Raw genomic sequence first — 17,788 nt, forward strand, 5'->3', positions numbered from 1 at the left:
CAGATTCAATGGAGTGGTGGGGTCATGCATGAAAAGAGAGAATTTGAAGAAGAGATTTCTTCAAATAAGTATACAAATGGTCAATACGCACAGGAAAAGATGTTCAACATCATTAATAAAGAAATACAACTCATAACCACAATGAAATACAACTTCACCCACATTAGGATAGCTACAATCAAAAAATATTAAGAGTTGGAGAGGATGTGGAGAAATCCTCATAGATTGTTGGCTCAAACATAAAAGGGTGCAGCTGCAAGTGGAAGATAGGAATAAAAGAATGAGAGGAGGATGGAATACAAGAAGCATTATGAAGGATAACCCAATGGAAGACAGGAACTGGTTGGATGTCTGGGATGAGGGAGAAGAAGGCAAAATGAGTGAAATGATCCCCTGTGGAACCAAATCATGCCTACATCACTTACCATCCGGAGAACATGTGAGAGGTACTTAACGTCTCTGCATTTTATTGTTCCATCTGTACAATGGGGATTTCTGCCTCATAGAATTGTTGAAGGTCTAAATGAGAAATTTATTTAAAACCTGTTGAATGGAGTCATGAATAATAATGCTAAAGGTAGCTGGTCTGAAGATGGGGATGCTAAAATGCACAAAAAAACTCTCAAAAGACTCAAGAGAGAGAAGCATCTCTTCACCTCATCAGCACCAGAGTGCAAGTTCGCACATTCCATGTCTCCTGCCCACCAAGGCCCCACTGTCCACTTAAGTGACACCTTCTCTTTCAACCATCAACTGCTCCATCCATCACCAGGATGAGCTCATCCCAAGTTGGGGCACCTGAGTTAGAAGACCAGGGTCCTTGGGAGAGGAACAAATAAAGGATATTCCCATTGGAATATTCCAGGATTCCACGTTCTTCAGTGACCATATGGTAAAGGGTAAGATGTGAATGCTGGAATCATCCAGTGTTGGATCTAAGGCTTTGCTCTGCTATCAACCAGTTTGGGACATTAGTTATATGTCCTGAAAAATGGGTATAATAATACCTACCCTAGAGAGTTCTTGAAAGAATTAGAAGAAATAATATTTGTAAAATTCCTGTGACAAAAATGTCAGCCCTGGTGGTCTAGTGGTTAAGATTCAGCACTCTCACTACCACAGCTCAGGTTTGTTTTCCAGTCAGGCAACCACACCACCTATCTGTCGGCTGTCATATTGTGGCAGGTGCATGTTGCCGTGATGCTGAAAGCTAGGCCACTAGTATTTCAAATTGCAGCAAGGTCACCCATGGTGAGCAAGTTTCAGTGGGTCTTCCAGACTAAAACAGACTAGGAAGAAGGACCTGGCCACCCACTCACAAAGAAAATGGCCGTGAAAATCCAATGAAGAGCAGTGGAGCATTGCCTAATACAGCACCACAAGATGAGAGGATGGTGTAAAAAAGACCAGGCAGAGATCCACTCTGCCGCACATGAGGCCTCTAGGAGTCAGAATTGGCTCAGTGGCACTAACAACAAAGGACAAAATCTGGTTCATTACAGGCTTTGAAAGCCCTGCTCCCTTCTGTTTTTTTTTTTAATTCCTTGCTTTAGTGTGATTGGAAGAGTCAATGGGGGGGTCACTGCTCCTGGGCTGATGGAAATTGACGCCTAGCCATAACCAGTCACCTGGGATGCCAGTAAGGAGATGACATCTTTTTCTCTCTCAGCTTCCTGCTCAGCCTGAGGGAAAAGAGGTCAGAAACAGCCTTATTATGGATCCCCATACTCTTCCCTTATCCATGCCCCATCCAGCAGGCTCCTAGCATTGCTTCATAATGCTCAAGCCTGTAGCTCAGAACTTGCTTTGAGGTCAGGGATGAAGCAGCTGAGCTGAGCTGACTGGGAGGGGAACCAAGAGACCCAGGAATCTAGGCCGGGAGATGAGATACCAGAGTTCATAGTACCAGTAAGTCTATCTCTGACCCAAAATCTTGGATCCACGGAAGGAGGCAGAAGCTTTGAGGAGGTGAGTACCCCCATGGAGGAGAGAAGCTCCTGCACACCACAGTGCAGGCTGCATCAGGTCCTCAGGCAATGTGAGGCTGCAGGTGGGGTGAGGAAGACCCGACTTCAGATTTCTGGGCCAGGGAGAGTCATGAGAGGTCATCAGCAGGGTCATGGGAGGTCATCATGTCCATCCTTGCTTCCACGTGGACCCAGCACCAGAAAGACCTGCAGCAGCCTCTGTGCTCTTGGTCTCAGTCTGCTGAGCTCCCGTGGGAGGAATCGGCCCAGACCCTTTACAGAGATAGGTACTTGTCTTCTTGGTCCTGGCCTCCTACAGCCCCAACACCCTCCTGAGGGAGCCCCAGGTTAGTCCAGCAGAGAAGACTCATGACTAATCCAGGACAGACTGTGGCAGTGGCCTTAGTTACATCCAAAGCATTTGAAAATGTCAGACATGGGAGAGACCATTTCCAAACCTTTGGGACAGGACAGGATCCATGCAACACGTGACTTGGAAGGAGGCTTCAGGGAGGATGGTAGTATTTCAACAGGCAGGGATGGGAGCAAGGAACGGGGAGAGGGAACTGTCATTCTAGACAGAGGGATATGAATGAGCAAAGAGGGGCTGACCTAGGCACTGAGGCCAGCATGGTTGTGGGCAGCTGAGGGTCAGCAGAAGAGTCTGGAGACGGCTGGTCCCACAAGCTTCACACCCCACAACAGCCCCACCAAGGAGGGTGGGAGGTCACTGCACATCCATTCCAAGCACCCAGTGCCCCTATCCAAGGTAGGAGAAGAGATGAAGCTGTTTTCCTAAGAGGGCAATTCCCAACTTTGGGCCTCTGGAGCGATTTTCTGACAAACAGAAGAATTGAAAGGGCCTGAAACAGTACCACTTCCTCTTCTCACTCCATAAGACAGTGGGTTTGGGACCCATGGGCTGACACTGAGGCCAAGGTCCAGGTTAGCACATGTGGCCAAGAACAAGGGCTTTGGCCAGTATGTAACGAACACTAGACACTCCCCTCAACACACACACACACACACACACACACACACACACACTGCCCAACACCCCCAAGGGAGCCCTCCACAAGGTGCAAAGGAAGCCTCGGGCCAGTCCCTTTGTGGGCTCCCACCCACCCGTGCTGCTTCCATTAATCCCGAACTCAGCCTCCAGCACCAAGGACCTCACTGCCTCCTTTGTGGCGTGGTCAACACATCTACACAGTCCCCAAACTTGTGCTCATGTTCTCAAAAAGACACAGAGCAGAGGTTGTGGGGATTAACACAAGCACAATCAGGAGGGTCTCCTTTGGGGAATCTTCAGGAGGAGAGGGGTCAGGAGCCAAGTCAATGACAGGGAAAGAGCACTTGTCCTGCAGGAGTGAGGGTCCTGAGTGGGAGGGCAGCTTAGGGAGGTGTCAGAGGACATGACAGGGCTACACGAGCCTAGGGATTTGAAGACATGAGGGTCAGAGCAATGTGGACCAGAAGCAGCTGGAGCTGGACCAGAGCTGGAAGAGGCAGGTGTCTGCAGGGATCAAGCTCAGTGTGGAGGTGTCCTAGGAATGCTGATTCTCCTGTTTTCTCTTTATCTTCATGGCTTGGCCTGGCCTGGCTTCTGAACCTCACTGTAGACAGCAGTGAGATCTTCCTTTTCTTGCAGACGTTGTTCACCCATACCCTAGGAATGTGAGACAGAAGATTCAGAGAACAGCTGAGGGATAGAGAGGTCCCAGAGGGACCCACATGGAACCAATGCTGCTGACATGAGCTACATGGGAATTCCCTCAGAGTGCCCAGCGCTACACTGGCCCCAGTTGTAAATTTTCTTAGTACATACCATTGGCTATCAGGAAGGAGTTAGAGACAGAAGGGCCGGAAATGCTCAGACTCAGCCACAGAGGGTGGGAAAGCCCAAGTGGGCTCTGCTTCCAGCTCTCACCTTGTCCCTGCCCCCTCGAGACTCCTGCAGGCTCAGCTCTGCATACTGGATGTCATCATCCTGGTTCCTGTGTTCCTCCTGCAGTCCTGCACCTGAGTCACACATAGATTGGAGCTGGAATCTGGGCTTTGGAAACCTGTACCCTCCCGCACTGCTATGAAGCTCAAGGGCATTCCCTGAGTAGCAAAATGCAGGAGGAAGGGAGCCAGGGGTCAAGTGGGGCAGGGGAGGTATGTGGGCCAGAAAGAAATTAACCTGCCTCTTCCAATCTCCATCTTCTTCTTCTTCTCATGTGTCTTCCAAAGGTACAGTCCAACACCGAGGATCAATGGCACAGCCACGATGGGCCCTAGGATGGCTTTGAGGGTGCCTGTTGAGGCCTGTCCCTGTGAATCTGTTCCCCTCAAGCAGAAAGAATGAAGAAGGTTAAGGCACAAGAGAACTTAGATACCCAATGCTAAGGAGAGATAGAGAGAGCAGGTAGAGAAGTCTGAGGGTCCTGGATCAGAAGGCAAAGAGGCAGGAGCACAGAGATTCATTCATTCAACCAGTTCCCGAGCTCCTGCTTGCTGCCTGGGATATTGAGATGGACAAGACTTGGTCCACACCCTTGGAGCTGACACCCAGCAGGGAAGACTGAGAGAATAACAAAGTCTGCCAGCCAGAGGGATCGCAGTGCAATAGAGGTTTACACCTTGTACACAGGTCTTCAGGGAAGGCTTCCCAGAGGAGGTGATGGGTAACCTGAGTCTTGAGGGAGGAATAGGAGTTTACCAGATATTCAGCATTCCAGGAAGGAGGAGCACCACGTTCAGGATATGACTATGTCAAAAAGCCAGCCCCCGGGAGTCCCCAGCACCCCACTGGGGCAGGCAGGAGAGGACAGGGCAGGAAGGAGCTAGGCAAGAAAGTTCAGAGGGAAGCAAGGGTCTGCTCTCAGAGGATCTAGTGGGTGACGCTGAGTGTTGAACTTTATCTGAGGGCCCTACACGGGGGTGAGGGGAGGGTCAAAGGGGGTTTCTGTGATGCTGACACATCAGATCCCTCCAGCAGCTCATGGAGGGTAAGTTAGAGGGGCATGGCTGCACTCAGTGGTACCAGGTCATCCATTCATTCAACGGAAGATCCTGAACAAACTGTGCCAGAAGCTGTGCTTGGCACAGGGATTCAGGGGAGAGGACAGGCCCCTGCCTTCAAGGTGCTCCAGGCTACGGAGGAGACAGGTACAAGACAGAGCATTGCCGCTCAGTGGGGGTCCAGAGACCCTCCTTAAAGGTGAGCCTGAGGCAGGATGGCTACAGGCACTGCAAGGCCCTGGGCAAAATGAGAATGAGGAGCCCTGTGTTCAAAGACTGCTAGAAATTTCAAGATGGCCACCACAGAGCTTTAAACCCAGCACAGAGCTCTGTGTGACAACATGGCACACATGCTACTGAACTCAGCCGTGCCTGAGGGAAATCCTCCAATAGCAATAAGGCAACAGGGATTGGCCCGGTGGCTCAGTGGTTAAGTTCACACATTCCGCTTCTCAGCGGCCCGGGGGTCGCCAGTTCAGATCCTGGGGGAGAGATGACACCGCTTGGCAAAAATCCATGCTGTGGTAGAGGTCCCACATATAAAAAAGTGGAGGAAGATGAGCATGGATGTTAGCTCACAGCCAGTCTTCCTTGGCAAAAAGAGAAGGATTGGTAATAGTTAGCTCAGGGCTGATTTTCCTCAAAAAAACGGAAAAAAAAGAATAAGGCAAGAAATGAAGGAAAAGGTAGGAGGAATGATGGTAGACGAAACAGCACATCCAGAGGCTCTAATTTTGCAGAAGGCATTCGGGACTCCAAGCAAGCAGGTGGTGTGAGTGTCAGTGACCAAAACATGGGCACAGGAGCGTCAGAACCCTGAATCCTACAGGGAGTCCCTGGAGGTCAAACCCTTCAGGCAACACAGACAAGTGACACAATCCAGGTTCTTTCCCGAAGACCACTCTGCATTCACTGTGGAGTAAGGGTGCGGTGGGAGAGGTGCTAGACAGCTGCTGCCCACCAATAGGGGCAAGAGGTGAGAGGCACAGACGTGAGAGTCATTTAAGAGCAGAAACAAGTTGGATGTGCCCCCCAGACTCCTGTAGGGGGTGACCAGGTGGGCATGGTGCTGATAAACATGGTGGGGAGAAAAGCCCAGAATCCTCAGACCCCAGAGCTCCCTGAGCTCCAACAGTGCCCCTCCCCTCCAGCAGGTTGTACTCACCATGGGCACAGAATTCCCCAAGAAATGTGGTGACAGTTTTCCGGTCCTCGGAGTTGCTGACCACACAGGTGAGGCTGGCATTGGGTGGGCTCAGAGGCAGGCTCACAGCCAGGGTCCAGGAGTTGCGGGCTGGTTCCAGCTCCCTTGAGAGGTCCTTGCTTTCCCAGGTCACATTCAGGTCCTCTGTGACCCCTGCAGCCCTGCAATCCAGGGTGATGTTGCACCAGCCTTCTGTGGTAGACACTGACTTGGCCAGGATCTGGGGAAGGGGCACAGGCTCTGGGGTGGGAGGGACAAGAAATGGAGCCTCACATGAGTGGAAAACACTACAATTTGCACATTCTCATCCACTATCTCACTGAAGCTCTGTCTTCCTCCCTCTAAGAAGGGGAGACATTTTATAGACGAAATAGTATTTACCCAAAGCTAAATATGTTGCAAGAGACAAGAAGGAAGGGAGCCACTGAGTTAAGCCTTATGTGACTGCACTAGACTGAGAAAGTCTTAAAATCTCCCACAAGAAAATAAAGCCAGCACTCCACCCACCCAAGGCCCAGTATTTTTAGAAATTGGGTCTTTCCTAGGAGAAGTCGGGAATGAAGGACTTGTCCTGATCCAGGACCTTCGCCCTGCTTCTGCTGAGATGATGCCTGAACGATAAACCCAGAGTGAAGAAGGACGTCTGGCCAGCTCTGAGAGCCCAGAGAAGTCCCCATGCTCTCCAAAGTGGAGACATTTGTGGGAGATGCAGTGGTAATGATTAGGGATGACAATCCCAAGCGTGATTAGAATGTGCCACTGGACTTGTGGGTACACAGAGAAGGAGAAGTGACAGGTTTTCCAGACAGTCATAGAAATCACATGGAGACATAAAGCTGTCAAAGCCACTCTCTGTAGGAGGGTATTTCTCTATGCAGAGGAGCTGTAGGGTAAGAAAGAGGTGCTAAATGAGGTCTTCAGAAGTGGGGCAGGCTAGACTTTCTCCTACATCTATGGAGGCTCTTAGGGCTGGATTTCGTAAGCGAGGCTGGCCTCTGGCTAGGGTTGAGAAAAAGCAGAGGGAATAAGGAGGATGAACTACACGAGGATTTCTGAATTATGGCAGGCAGAACAGTGCCCCCGCCCAAAGATGTCCACATCCTAATCCTCAGAACCTGTGAATGTGTTAGGTTAATGGCAAAGGGAAATTAAGGTAGTAGATAGAATTAAGGTTGCTAATCAGCTGACATTAAAATAGGGAGATTATTCTGGATTATCTGCATGGGACCTATGTAATCACAAGGGTTCTTAAGAGTGGAAGAAGGAAGGAGAGGCGTCAGAGGGATGCAGCGTAAGGAGGACTCGTCCCGCCATTTCTGCCTTTGAAGACAGAGGAATGTGGCCAAGAGCTAGGAATGCAGGCAGCCACCAGGAGGTGGAAAAGATAAGAAAATGTTTTTTCCCATGGCTCCTGCAGAAAGGAACACAGCCCTGCCAACTCCTTCACTTTAGTCCAGTGAGACCCGTGTCTGACTCCTGACCTACACACAGCAGAGTAAGGGAACACAGTTGTGTGGATTTAGCCCGCTACGTTTGTAGTACAGCAGTCCCTCCTCAACCATGGTTTCACTTTCCCAGGTTTCCGTTAGCCACGGTCAACCACACACCAAAAACATTAAATGAGAAATTCCTGAAATCAATAAGTCATGTTTTAAATTGCAAAGTGTTCTGAGTAACGTGTTGAAATCTCACGGCATCCTGCTCTATCCTGCCTGGGACATGAATCATCCCTTTCTCCAGCATGTCCACACTGTATACACTACCCATCCGTGAGTCACTTAGTAGCTGGTTTATCAGATCTACTGTGATGGTGTCTCAGTGCTTGTGTTCAAGTAACCTTCATTTTACTTAATGATGATCCCAAAGATCAAGAGTAGTGACGGTCGGATATGCCAAAGAGAAGCCATAAAGTGATTCTTTTAAGTGAAAAGGTGAATGTTCTTGACTTAATAAGGAAAGAAAAAAATCATATGCTGAAGTTGCGAAGATCTATGGTAACTTTTATTACAGTATAGTGTTATCATCGTTCTATTTTATTATTAGTTACTGTTCATCTCTTACTGTGCCTAATTTATAAATGCAGCTTTATCATAGGTATGTGTGTATAGGAAAAACATACTATACATGCAGTTTGGTACTATCCACAGTTTCAAGCATCCACTGGAGGTCTTGAAATGTATCCTCCACAGATAAGGGGGGGCCACTATAATTTGTTATAGCAGCAATAGAAAACTAATACATAAATTAAGTCAACTGAATCCTCTAAAGAACAATCAGTGTTACGGCAAAAATTCCATTTCCCCCATAATTCTATTTTCGTCTCCCAAAACACTGAAGTGATTCTTTCCCTGGCGTGAATCTCAGCTCTGCTCTCCATTTGTGCTGAACCCACTTATCGTAATTTCAATGGAGCAAATAGAGCCTGAAGGCTGCTGTCAGGAAGGAGTCCTGCAAAATGGTGCCCACGTGACACTCCTAGGCACAAAAGAAGGCTGTAGCCATGGGATTGAGGTGAGGGGGTGTCACGTACCATACACAGTGAGGTCGAAAATCTGGTTAGATTCCATTCCCCCAGGTAAGTTGGCTCGAGCCCGGTACTGCCCACTGTCCTCACGGGTCAAGTTCTCAATCCTCAGGGATGTCAGGTTGGGCACATGGACCCTCTGCATGTACTTGTCCTGGAGGCTGACCCAGGTTGGAGTCCCTTCTGACCCTTTATGGACTTGCAGCATGACTCTGTGTTTAACGGCGGGGCCAAAGGCCCAAACGATCTCCTCCAGCTCACTTCCTGGCTCCTTGATCAGATGAAACCACACAGAACCTCCTCGGATCCTCTTCAGAGAAATGTAGGATCCAGAATCCTGAACTCCAGCGCCATGTGCTCCAGAACTCTTGACCCCAGTGCTGCAGACACCTAGGGCATTGGAATCAGGAAGGTGAGTGTTCTTTGATCAAGAATAACAGAGAGAATCACAGACCCCATCTTTTTTGTGTGTTTGGTAAAGAAGATTGGCCCTGAACTAACATCAGTGCCAATCTTGCTCTATTTTGTATGTGGCATGCTGCCAAAGCATGGCTTGATGAGCAGTGTGTAGGTCTTCACCAAGGCTCTGAACCCGTGAGCCCTCGCATGCCAAAGCAGAATGCACAAACTTAAGCACTACGCCAGCAGGCCCAAACTTGGACGCATCTTTTTAATAAAATCCATCCAACACACTCCCTTGATTCTTGAAAGGCAGCCTAGTACAAAGAATTTGAAGCAATTCTGGAATCAAGTCCTGGTTCTAGTGGAGTGTAACCTTGAACAGGTTACATAAACTTGCTAACCTGCAGTCAGGTTCCCTACCTGCCTCAAAAAGATAGTATGAATTAAATGAGCTCAAGGATCAAAAGCACCAGCACATTTTCTGACACATACAGAGTGTGTATCTGTACGAAGCAGCTTCCAAAGTGACTCCAAAGAGCCCTCCCTCCTCAGGTTTACACCCTTGGATCCATCTCCCCTGGAGTGTGGTCTGACCTGGTGACTTGCTTCTAAGGAACAGGATACAGCAAAGGTGATGGGATGTCACCTAGCGATGTGAGGTTATACACGACTGTGACCCATCTTGCTCGCACTCTCTCTCTCCCTCAGTCTGATGAAGCCAGCTGCCATGTTGTCAGCTGCCCTGTGGAGAGGCCCACACAGCGAGGAACTGAGGGCAGCCTCGAGCCAACAGCCAGTGAGGAACTGAGGCACTCAGTCCAACAGCCACAGGAACTGCATCTCATCAGCAATCACACGAGTGAGCTTGGAAGCAGATTCTTCCCAGCTGAGCCTTGAGCTGACTGCAGCCCCCATCAAGGTCTTGATTTCAGTCTCAGAGACCCTGAGCCACAGGGACAGCTAAACCACCCCTGGATCCTGACCCACAGAAGCTGTGAGACTGTACAGGGTATTGTTTTAAGGCACAAGTTTTCGAGTAACAGGTTACACAGCAATGAATAACTAATACAATGACAAGGTTGCTCTCCCTTCCCCAAAACCAGGTGGGCAGTGCTCGTTCACTCTTCTTTTCAAGAGGAGAAGCACAAGAAGCCCAGACTGGAGTTGATTCCTCCAGCTCAGACATGGTGGTACCAGGTCAGCCCTCTCTTCCACAGGACAGCTGCTGAAGCTGGCAGGTCCCCTCTGAGATTCAGGCCAGGGGTGCCTGGTTCCTACCCACTCTGTCTCCAGGAGTAGCTTCTTGGTCTGTCTCCATCCCTCATCCGTGGGGAGCTCCAGGCTCCCCTGGCTTCACTGTTATTGCAGCAGAAGTGGCCTTGCCTCTCTGGTAATGGTCCCCTTAAGGCAGCACTGCTGGGACCTCAGGGTTCCCAGCCTCCACGCAACCAAAAAGCCATTTGTTCTTTCTGTTCACCCATGGACAGTACATTTGCTAAATTATAAGAGTTGTTTTGTCTTTTGTTCACCAAAGACAGCAGACAGAGGAGGGAGACCCTGCCCCCCTGTTCCACCCCGCTGCCCTCCCTCCCAGGAGCCCGGACCACTCACTGAGGAGGAGGCTGCTGAAGCCGAGGAGCCAGGAGGCCCTGCAGACGGGGGTGTCTTCTGAGCAGGGCCCCATCGCAGGCTGCCTGCCAGCCTGTTCCGCTGCAGAGGAGACATCCAGGAGGCAGAGGAAAAGCTTCACTCAGACAAGCCCTTTGCGCTCTTCCCCACCCCAAGGGCGGAGCTAAATATTAGTTCTGGGATCGCAGCCCAATAGTTAGAGTGACTCATTCAGATCTTTCCTGTCATCCCTGGTATCTACAGTAAGACGTCAATCATAATTGCAGAACCAGTTATAAACAGCCTCACTCTATGATCCTCCTGGCCCAGTGTTGGAGAGACCCCTCCCTGCAGTGTTCTCACACTTTCCAGCCCTACACCCACTCAAAACCCTCACCTGCTTCTCCGGTCAACAGCCTACTCCAGGCAGCCCTGGCCACCAGTGCCAGTGTGGTCAGCTCAGAGGTCACTCTGTTACAGCCAGGCTGGGCTAAGCCTCACCTTAATGAGTCAAATTTCCATTAGGATTTTCCACAAATTTCAACTGTCAGTCACCTAAGTAAGAAGCTCTGAACAAAAAAGCAAAGCTCTTTGTGTGAAGTGTCAAATCCCCACACCCCCAATGCACATATTGCCCTTTGCCTATTGCTTGCGCCTACATGGCTTTCTCAGCGGCCACTAGTGCTAGTGATGCTCCCCACACAGGGCATAGACTAACCTCTACAGAAACTGACAGGCTCTTAGCTGCATCACAACCAGGCTTTTCCTCTAAGCCTCTGCCAGCCCTGCTCCCACCATCACGGAGCAGCAGGGACAGAGACCTGCACACTCCTCCTGGCCACAGCCTCCGCTGCTTCAGACTCACGGCCCCTGCTGAGGGTCAGGCCCCAGACTCTTCCCCCAGACTGGAGACTCTGCAACATCCGAGAACTCTTGCCTCCCCTACCTTAGGGGACTCGCGCCATCTTCCTAACTCCTGGGAAGTGCCTCCTTCTCCTCCCCACTGAGGCTTCCTCCTCAGCTGCCCACGTAGAACACCCCAAGGCTGGAGCTGCACCACTGGCCCCATGACCATGCACTCAAGGTAGTCAGGGCACCGCATAGTAACCCATATTTGAATGTGAAACCCAAGCCCTAAGTGGTTGTACAACTTGTGAAATGTCACACAGCAAATCAAGGGTCAGGGTCTGCACTCTTAACAACAAACTCATGAAAAAAATCCCCAACATCACAGCTGTCCAATCCTACTGTGTGGCCTCAAGCAAGTCACCTAATTCCAGTCTGTTCATCCTCTAAACTGCTCTGCAGCATCCCAGACAAGAGAACATTCAACACTGGCTTGATTACACTACTCCACCTTGTAATGAGGATATCACTTCAAAAGGCAGCCCATGAGTCCTATGGCCTGGAACTTCTTGTATGGAGTCTAAATCCAGGCAGCTCCTCCACTAGTCACTCTCAGGGTGACGGTGAGCAAGTCTCATAGGTCCCCTTCCTCTCTGTCCCTATGTCTCTAGTGAGAGCACTCTTCATGTGAGAATTGTAGAGTTTTGCAAACCAATTGCTTAAACCTCATTTCTACATCCCAGCCATCCTGTGCCAAGGTCTAACACACAAACAAGCTCACATGCCAGCTGCAGAACCTTTGGTAAGAGTGTGCTACACATAACTACCTGATGCCAGGAATGTTTGAGGAATTAGATGAGGGCACACCTGGATCTACAGCAGCATGATATGTATGTCAGGAAGGGCCAGGTAGGAGAAAAATGTAGAGTTCAGTGAGCTGAGATCACGGGAAGAACAAGAGATCTGAGAGGTGACCAGGAGAATAAGTTTTCAGGAAGTCACAGAAAACGTAGGTAATTCTCTGGATCTCCAAGGGAATTGGTGGATGGTAATGTCTATATTACTTGAATTCCAAAGGGCAGGACACCTCAGTTGAGAGAGGGTCATGTGAAGAATACATTTATTGGATATCTACTCTATGCCAGAGGCTTTCCATCTGTTCTTTCAACTAATCCACAATATATGTTTAATTAAATCCTCGAAACACCATATTATCTAAGCATTCATTCACTAATGAAGGAGCATCCTGAAAGTCCAAAGAGATGAAATAACTTATCCAAGGTCATATTTTACATAAATGGCAAACTGGTCACAAGCTGACAGTATCATTCCAGCCATGGACATGCTCTAGAGGAAAAGGAGGGTGTCGATTCTGAGAAATTCAAGTCACAGCTGTGAAAGACCCTGGCAAGAGAGAGATTGGCCACTTTATGATGTGAGGGGAACCTGCATCCCCAGGAGGAGGGCTGGATGTTTAGGTAAAGGAGAGTCTGGAGAACAGGATCTGAATTATGGTCTTTTCTCTGACCACCATGTCTGGGTGAAAGAGAAGAGCCACCTGCCCAGCCATGAATGTGTTGTAACAGAGCAGCCGGGCAGCCCTAGAGCTGGACTGCAGACAGAGGGAGACAGCAGCAAGTGGAGACCAGTCATCACTATCTGTTTTTTCTTCCTTCTTTCCTCCTCTATAATTCAACTACTTATTTTCTGATTTAAAAAATTTACACTTAGTATTTTTATTAAAAATAAACAGAACTAAAACTTTAAAAACTCATAACAGGATGATGTTTAGTTTCAATGGGTCATTCAGGGAAAAGTATATAAATGCTGAATAACTTTAACCATAATTAGAAAATAACTAATAAATTTGCAATGAGTATTAAAATATGAAGGGTGAAAATGTCAGAGTAAGGAACTGCAAAAACTCTCTTCTCCATAAAAGCAGTGAGAAAACTGGCCTACCTTTTAGAAAACTTTTTCAGAATACTGAAAATTAACTACTGGCTTGCAGTAACCTGAGGAGCATTTATTCAGGAAAAGTGGCTTAACCCCAACAAGAACAGGGAGCCATCTTGTGTTTTAACTTTTCCTAGTCACTTCTCTGCTCTCTGGCAGTGCTGTACACTTGAAAAATAGATGTCTGTATTCTTGGTGAACTCCAGCAGCCTTGAAGCCACCAGAGACAGCCCTTTCAAAGCCTCATTCCCAGTAAATTGTTAGGATTTGACATGTCTAGTGGTACCCATGAAGACCATACTTTAAACAGAGTCTATATTTGACTTAAACTTGGAGCTCTCCCACTATGAACAGCCCTTTACCCAGCAGAATTTGACAAAAGCAATTACAGGCAATTGTTTAACTTCAGGGTTTCCTGAGATAGAGAATAACAATTGAGACAAACAGACTAATTAAAACGTTGTAAGGAAAACCTGGGGAATGAGCTATCCATAGAGGCTTTGAAAAGCTTTGACATATGCCTGGAATTTAAGTCTAAGCACATGCATATGGATGTGGGCATGTCAGAAAAGGCCTGAGAAGGCCTTCATCCTTACCTATGGCTAAGATTGGGGCTCTGGGCAAGCGGAAATTGAAGTCTAACAGCACTGCCTGGATGAGTATGGAAGACAAGACCAACACGCACAGAGACTTTCTCTCAGCAAAGACTGAGAGACTCACTAGGGTGAGGCATTTAAGGAAATCTCTGCACAACATTAGCAGTCTACTAGATTAAATGAGCAGGAACTTTAGTAGACAAATACAACAAAGAATGCAAATGAGCATCATTAGTTCAGAAATAAACTAAACAAACAAGAAAAGCTACAACATTCAGCAACAACTACAAGATCTGGAAAGGGAAAGAATCTGATTTTCAGAATCGCCACATTATACTATTTTAAATGACCAGTTTCAGACCAAAAAAAAATTCATAAGATATGCAAAGAAACAGGAATATAGGATATATTCACAAGGGGGGAAAAACAATATCCCTGTAGGAACATAATCATTGCACTTACTTGACAAAGAATTTAAATCAGCTATTTTCAATATGTTCAAAGAACTAAAGGAAATCATGTATGGAGAACTAAAGAAAAGTAATCAATGTATCAAATAGACAATACCAATAAAGATATAGAAGCTGTAACAAGGAACCAAGCAGAAATTCTGGAGTTGAAGAATACAACAACTGAAGTGAAAAATTCACTGGAAGAGCTCATCAGCAGCTATGAACAGACAGAAAAATAATCACTGAACTTGAAGATATGTAAGTTTAGATTATTCAGTCTGAGGGATAAAAAGAAAAAATAATAAAGAACAATAAAAAGACATTCAGAGACCTACTGGACATCATCAACCATAACACTAAATATCTAATGGATTTCTAGAAATAGAGGAGAAACAGAAAAGAGCAGAAAAAATTTGAGAAATGATGTTATCAGTAAATTTCTCAAATTTTATTTTTTTAAAACACTTTAAACTACAATCAAGATACTCAGTGAGCTCCAAGTAGGTTAAACTCAAAGAGATCCACATTGCAGAGATCCATATATCAGAATCAGATTACCAAAAGATTAAGAGAGGTCTGGTTCCAGATAGTGATATAAGAGGATGCTGAAGTCATTTCTGCCCGGGGGCACACCAAATCGACATCTACACGCAAAATAACTTCCTCTGAAAAAGGATCAAACCCTAGCTGAGCATCTCCTTCACGTTGGGTGAAGGAGAAAAAGATCCATATAGAATTGAGTAGGAGAGGCTGAGGCACAATCTCACCATAGACCCCACTACTGATGTGGTAACTCTCAATCAGAAGGGAACTCACAACCCCGACCTTCTCCCTAAGGAGGGAAGAGTTTGAACCTCACCTCTGACACCCCAACATTTAAGACCTGCACCTGACAGACAAGCCCCCAAATGCCTAACTGTGAAAGCCAACAGGGCTTGCATCTATGAGACCCACAGGCAATAGCCAACTGAGGAACACTTCTTAAAAGGCTTGTGTGTGAGGACTCACACCCCTCAGGGCCCAGTACAGAGGCAGCCAACTGAAAAGTGCACAGACTTTCTCTGAAAGAGGCTTATTTGCTGATCTTAAAGCAATGGCCCAAGGGGAAAGCATCTAATTTAATACGCATCTAGGGGCTACCGTAACACTCTTTAAAGACAGAGGCCAGCAGGCACCATTTTTGTTCTTTCCCTCTGCCTCACTCAAGGTTGCCAGTATTTTCCAAAAAACAGGTTGTACACTCATCTGGCACACCAATTTTTGCAGCTGCCACCCAGGGGAGACCTCTAGATCGCCTGGCTCTGATGGTCAGTGAGACTTACTCTGTGGGTCCCACAAGACTATAACAAAAGTAGAAAGAGTTCTTAACCAGCAACCACCATCAGGGCACAGTAGAGAGGCTATAGACTGAGGCCTGCAGTCTTTCTGTGAAAGAAGCCTATTAGCTTACCTTCATAGCTGCAGCCTGAGGAGCAGGCTTCTAATTCAACACACATCTAAGTGCCAAGTGTAATCTTCTGCAGAGAGCTTGGAGAGCAGGTGTTATCTTTGCAATCCCTTCTACCATGCTCCAGAGCTCAGATATCTCCTGGAAGGGATCTTGTACATGCATCTGTTCCCAGTTTTTACATCTCGTGCCCTAGTTTTTGTGGTCGCTGCCCAGGGTACACCCCCTGATCACTTGGGTCTTGTAGCAAGTGGGGCTTGTGTTCATGGGTCTAATAGGACTGTAAAAAGAGAGTGAGAGTTCTTGGCCTACTACCAACTCCAGGGCACAGCACGGAGATAGCGGACTGAAAGACAGCACAGTCTTTCTGTGAAAGACACCTATTTGCTATACTTGGAGTTTCACCCAGAGGGGCCGGCTTCAGGTTTGGCACACATCTAGAGGCTTTCTAAGATGCTCTCCAGGGATGGAGGCTGGGTGGTGCCATCTTTGCACTCTCCCTCTGTCTCACACCAGCTCTCCAGTATCTCCTGGAGGGAGCTTGTGCTCTCATCTGGCACCCTGATTTTGGCAGCTGCCACCCTGGGGATGCCTCTTTGTTACCTGGCTCTGGTGGATTGTGGAGCTTGTGGTGATGGGTCCCACAGGACTACTGAAAAAGAGAAAACAGTTCTTAACCTGTTGTCGACCCAATGGCACAGAACAGAGACAGCAGCACGTTGAAAAGCACCCCCAGTGTCTTCTGAAAAAGGCCTGATAGCTTATCTTCATAGCTGTGGCCTGAGGGGCAGTCTTCCAATTAAATACACACTTGGGTCTGACTACAATCCTCTCCAGATACCAGGGAGGCTGGTGAGTGCCATCTTCATGCTCCCCTCTGCCCCACCCAAGGTGTAAGTGTCTCCAAGATAGAAGCTTGTGTACACATCTGGTACCCTGGGTATTGTGTCTGTTGCCCAGAGGATGCGTGCACTGAAATCCTGGCTCTGGTGGCCAGCAGGGCTTGTGCTTATAGGTTCAAAGGTAGCAAAGAAAGAAATAGTTCTTAACTGGCTAATACCCCAGGGCTCAATGCAGAGGGAACAGACAGAAATGCCCATCTCCCAGTCTTCTCATGAAAGAGGCATATTTGCATACTTCAAAAGCTATTATTGCCTCAGAGTTGGGCTTCCAATAAGCCTGAAACTGGGTGCTGACTGGGATAATTCGCTTTGGGACACTGACAGGACGTGGCACGTGCTTGGCTACTGGGATCCACTAAAAATACAGTGGGCTGCTTGAACGATCACAAAGGTTTGAGAGATAACCAAGAGATAGGACAGAGTTGAATGATAAAGTTCATCTCTTACTCAAGGCCACTGCTTTAAGACTGGGAGTGGTGGCTGTTTTATCTTATGCATAGACGTGAACACAAGGAATCAAGAAAAATGAAGAAACAAAGGAACATGTTCTAAATGGAAGAACAAGATGAAATTTCATAAAAAGACCTTAATGAAATGGAGTTGAGTGATTTAACGGATAAAAAGTTCAAAATGATGGTCATAAAGATGTTCACTGAGCTCAGGGGAAGAATAGAGGAACAAAGTGAGAATTTCAACAAAGAGATAGAAAATATAAGAAAGCACCAATTAGAAGTCATGCAGATGAAGAACAGAGTAACAGAACAGAAAAATACAATAAAAGTGTTCAATAATAGACTAGGTAAAGCAGAGGAAGGGAGAAGTGGACTTGAAAACAGGGCAATGGAACTCACCCAGTCAGAGCAGCAATCAGAACAAGA

At 47.5% G+C, this 17,788-nt stretch overlaps 1 protein-coding gene across 2 annotated transcripts; it reads right to left on the bottom strand.

Moving 5' to 3' along the window:
• Nucleotides 1–443: 443 nt before the first annotated feature.
• On the bottom strand, nucleotides 444–11,072 carry LOC102151055 (T-lymphocyte surface antigen Ly-9). 2 transcript variants are annotated; one of them, XM_005610003.4, is made up of 6 exons: nucleotides 10,715–11,072; nucleotides 8,708–9,091; nucleotides 6,139–6,417; nucleotides 4,157–4,291; nucleotides 3,898–3,989; nucleotides 444–3,636 (listed from the first exon to the last, which is right to left on the bottom strand). In XM_005610003.4, exons 1-6 carry the CDS (start codon nucleotides 10,785–10,787, stop codon nucleotides 3,550–3,552), a joined length of 1,050 nt encoding a protein of 349 aa, XP_005610060.3. In that variant the 5' UTR covers nucleotides 10,788–11,072; the 3' UTR covers nucleotides 444–3,549. The 2 variants fall into 2 exon arrangements, with proteins under 2 accessions (XP_005610060.3, XP_070123115.1); XM_070267014.1 differs by lacking the exon at nucleotides 10,715–11,072 and adding an exon at nucleotides 9,698–9,845 and having other exon boundaries at nucleotides 3,176–3,636.
• Nucleotides 11,073–17,788: the final 6,716 nt, after the last annotated feature.

Source organism: Equus caballus, chromosome 5 (genome assembly GCF_041296265.1).
Source record: "Equus caballus isolate H_3958 breed thoroughbred chromosome 5, TB-T2T, whole genome shotgun sequence".
Taxonomy (NCBI): Eukaryota; Metazoa; Chordata; class Mammalia; order Perissodactyla; family Equidae; genus Equus; species Equus caballus.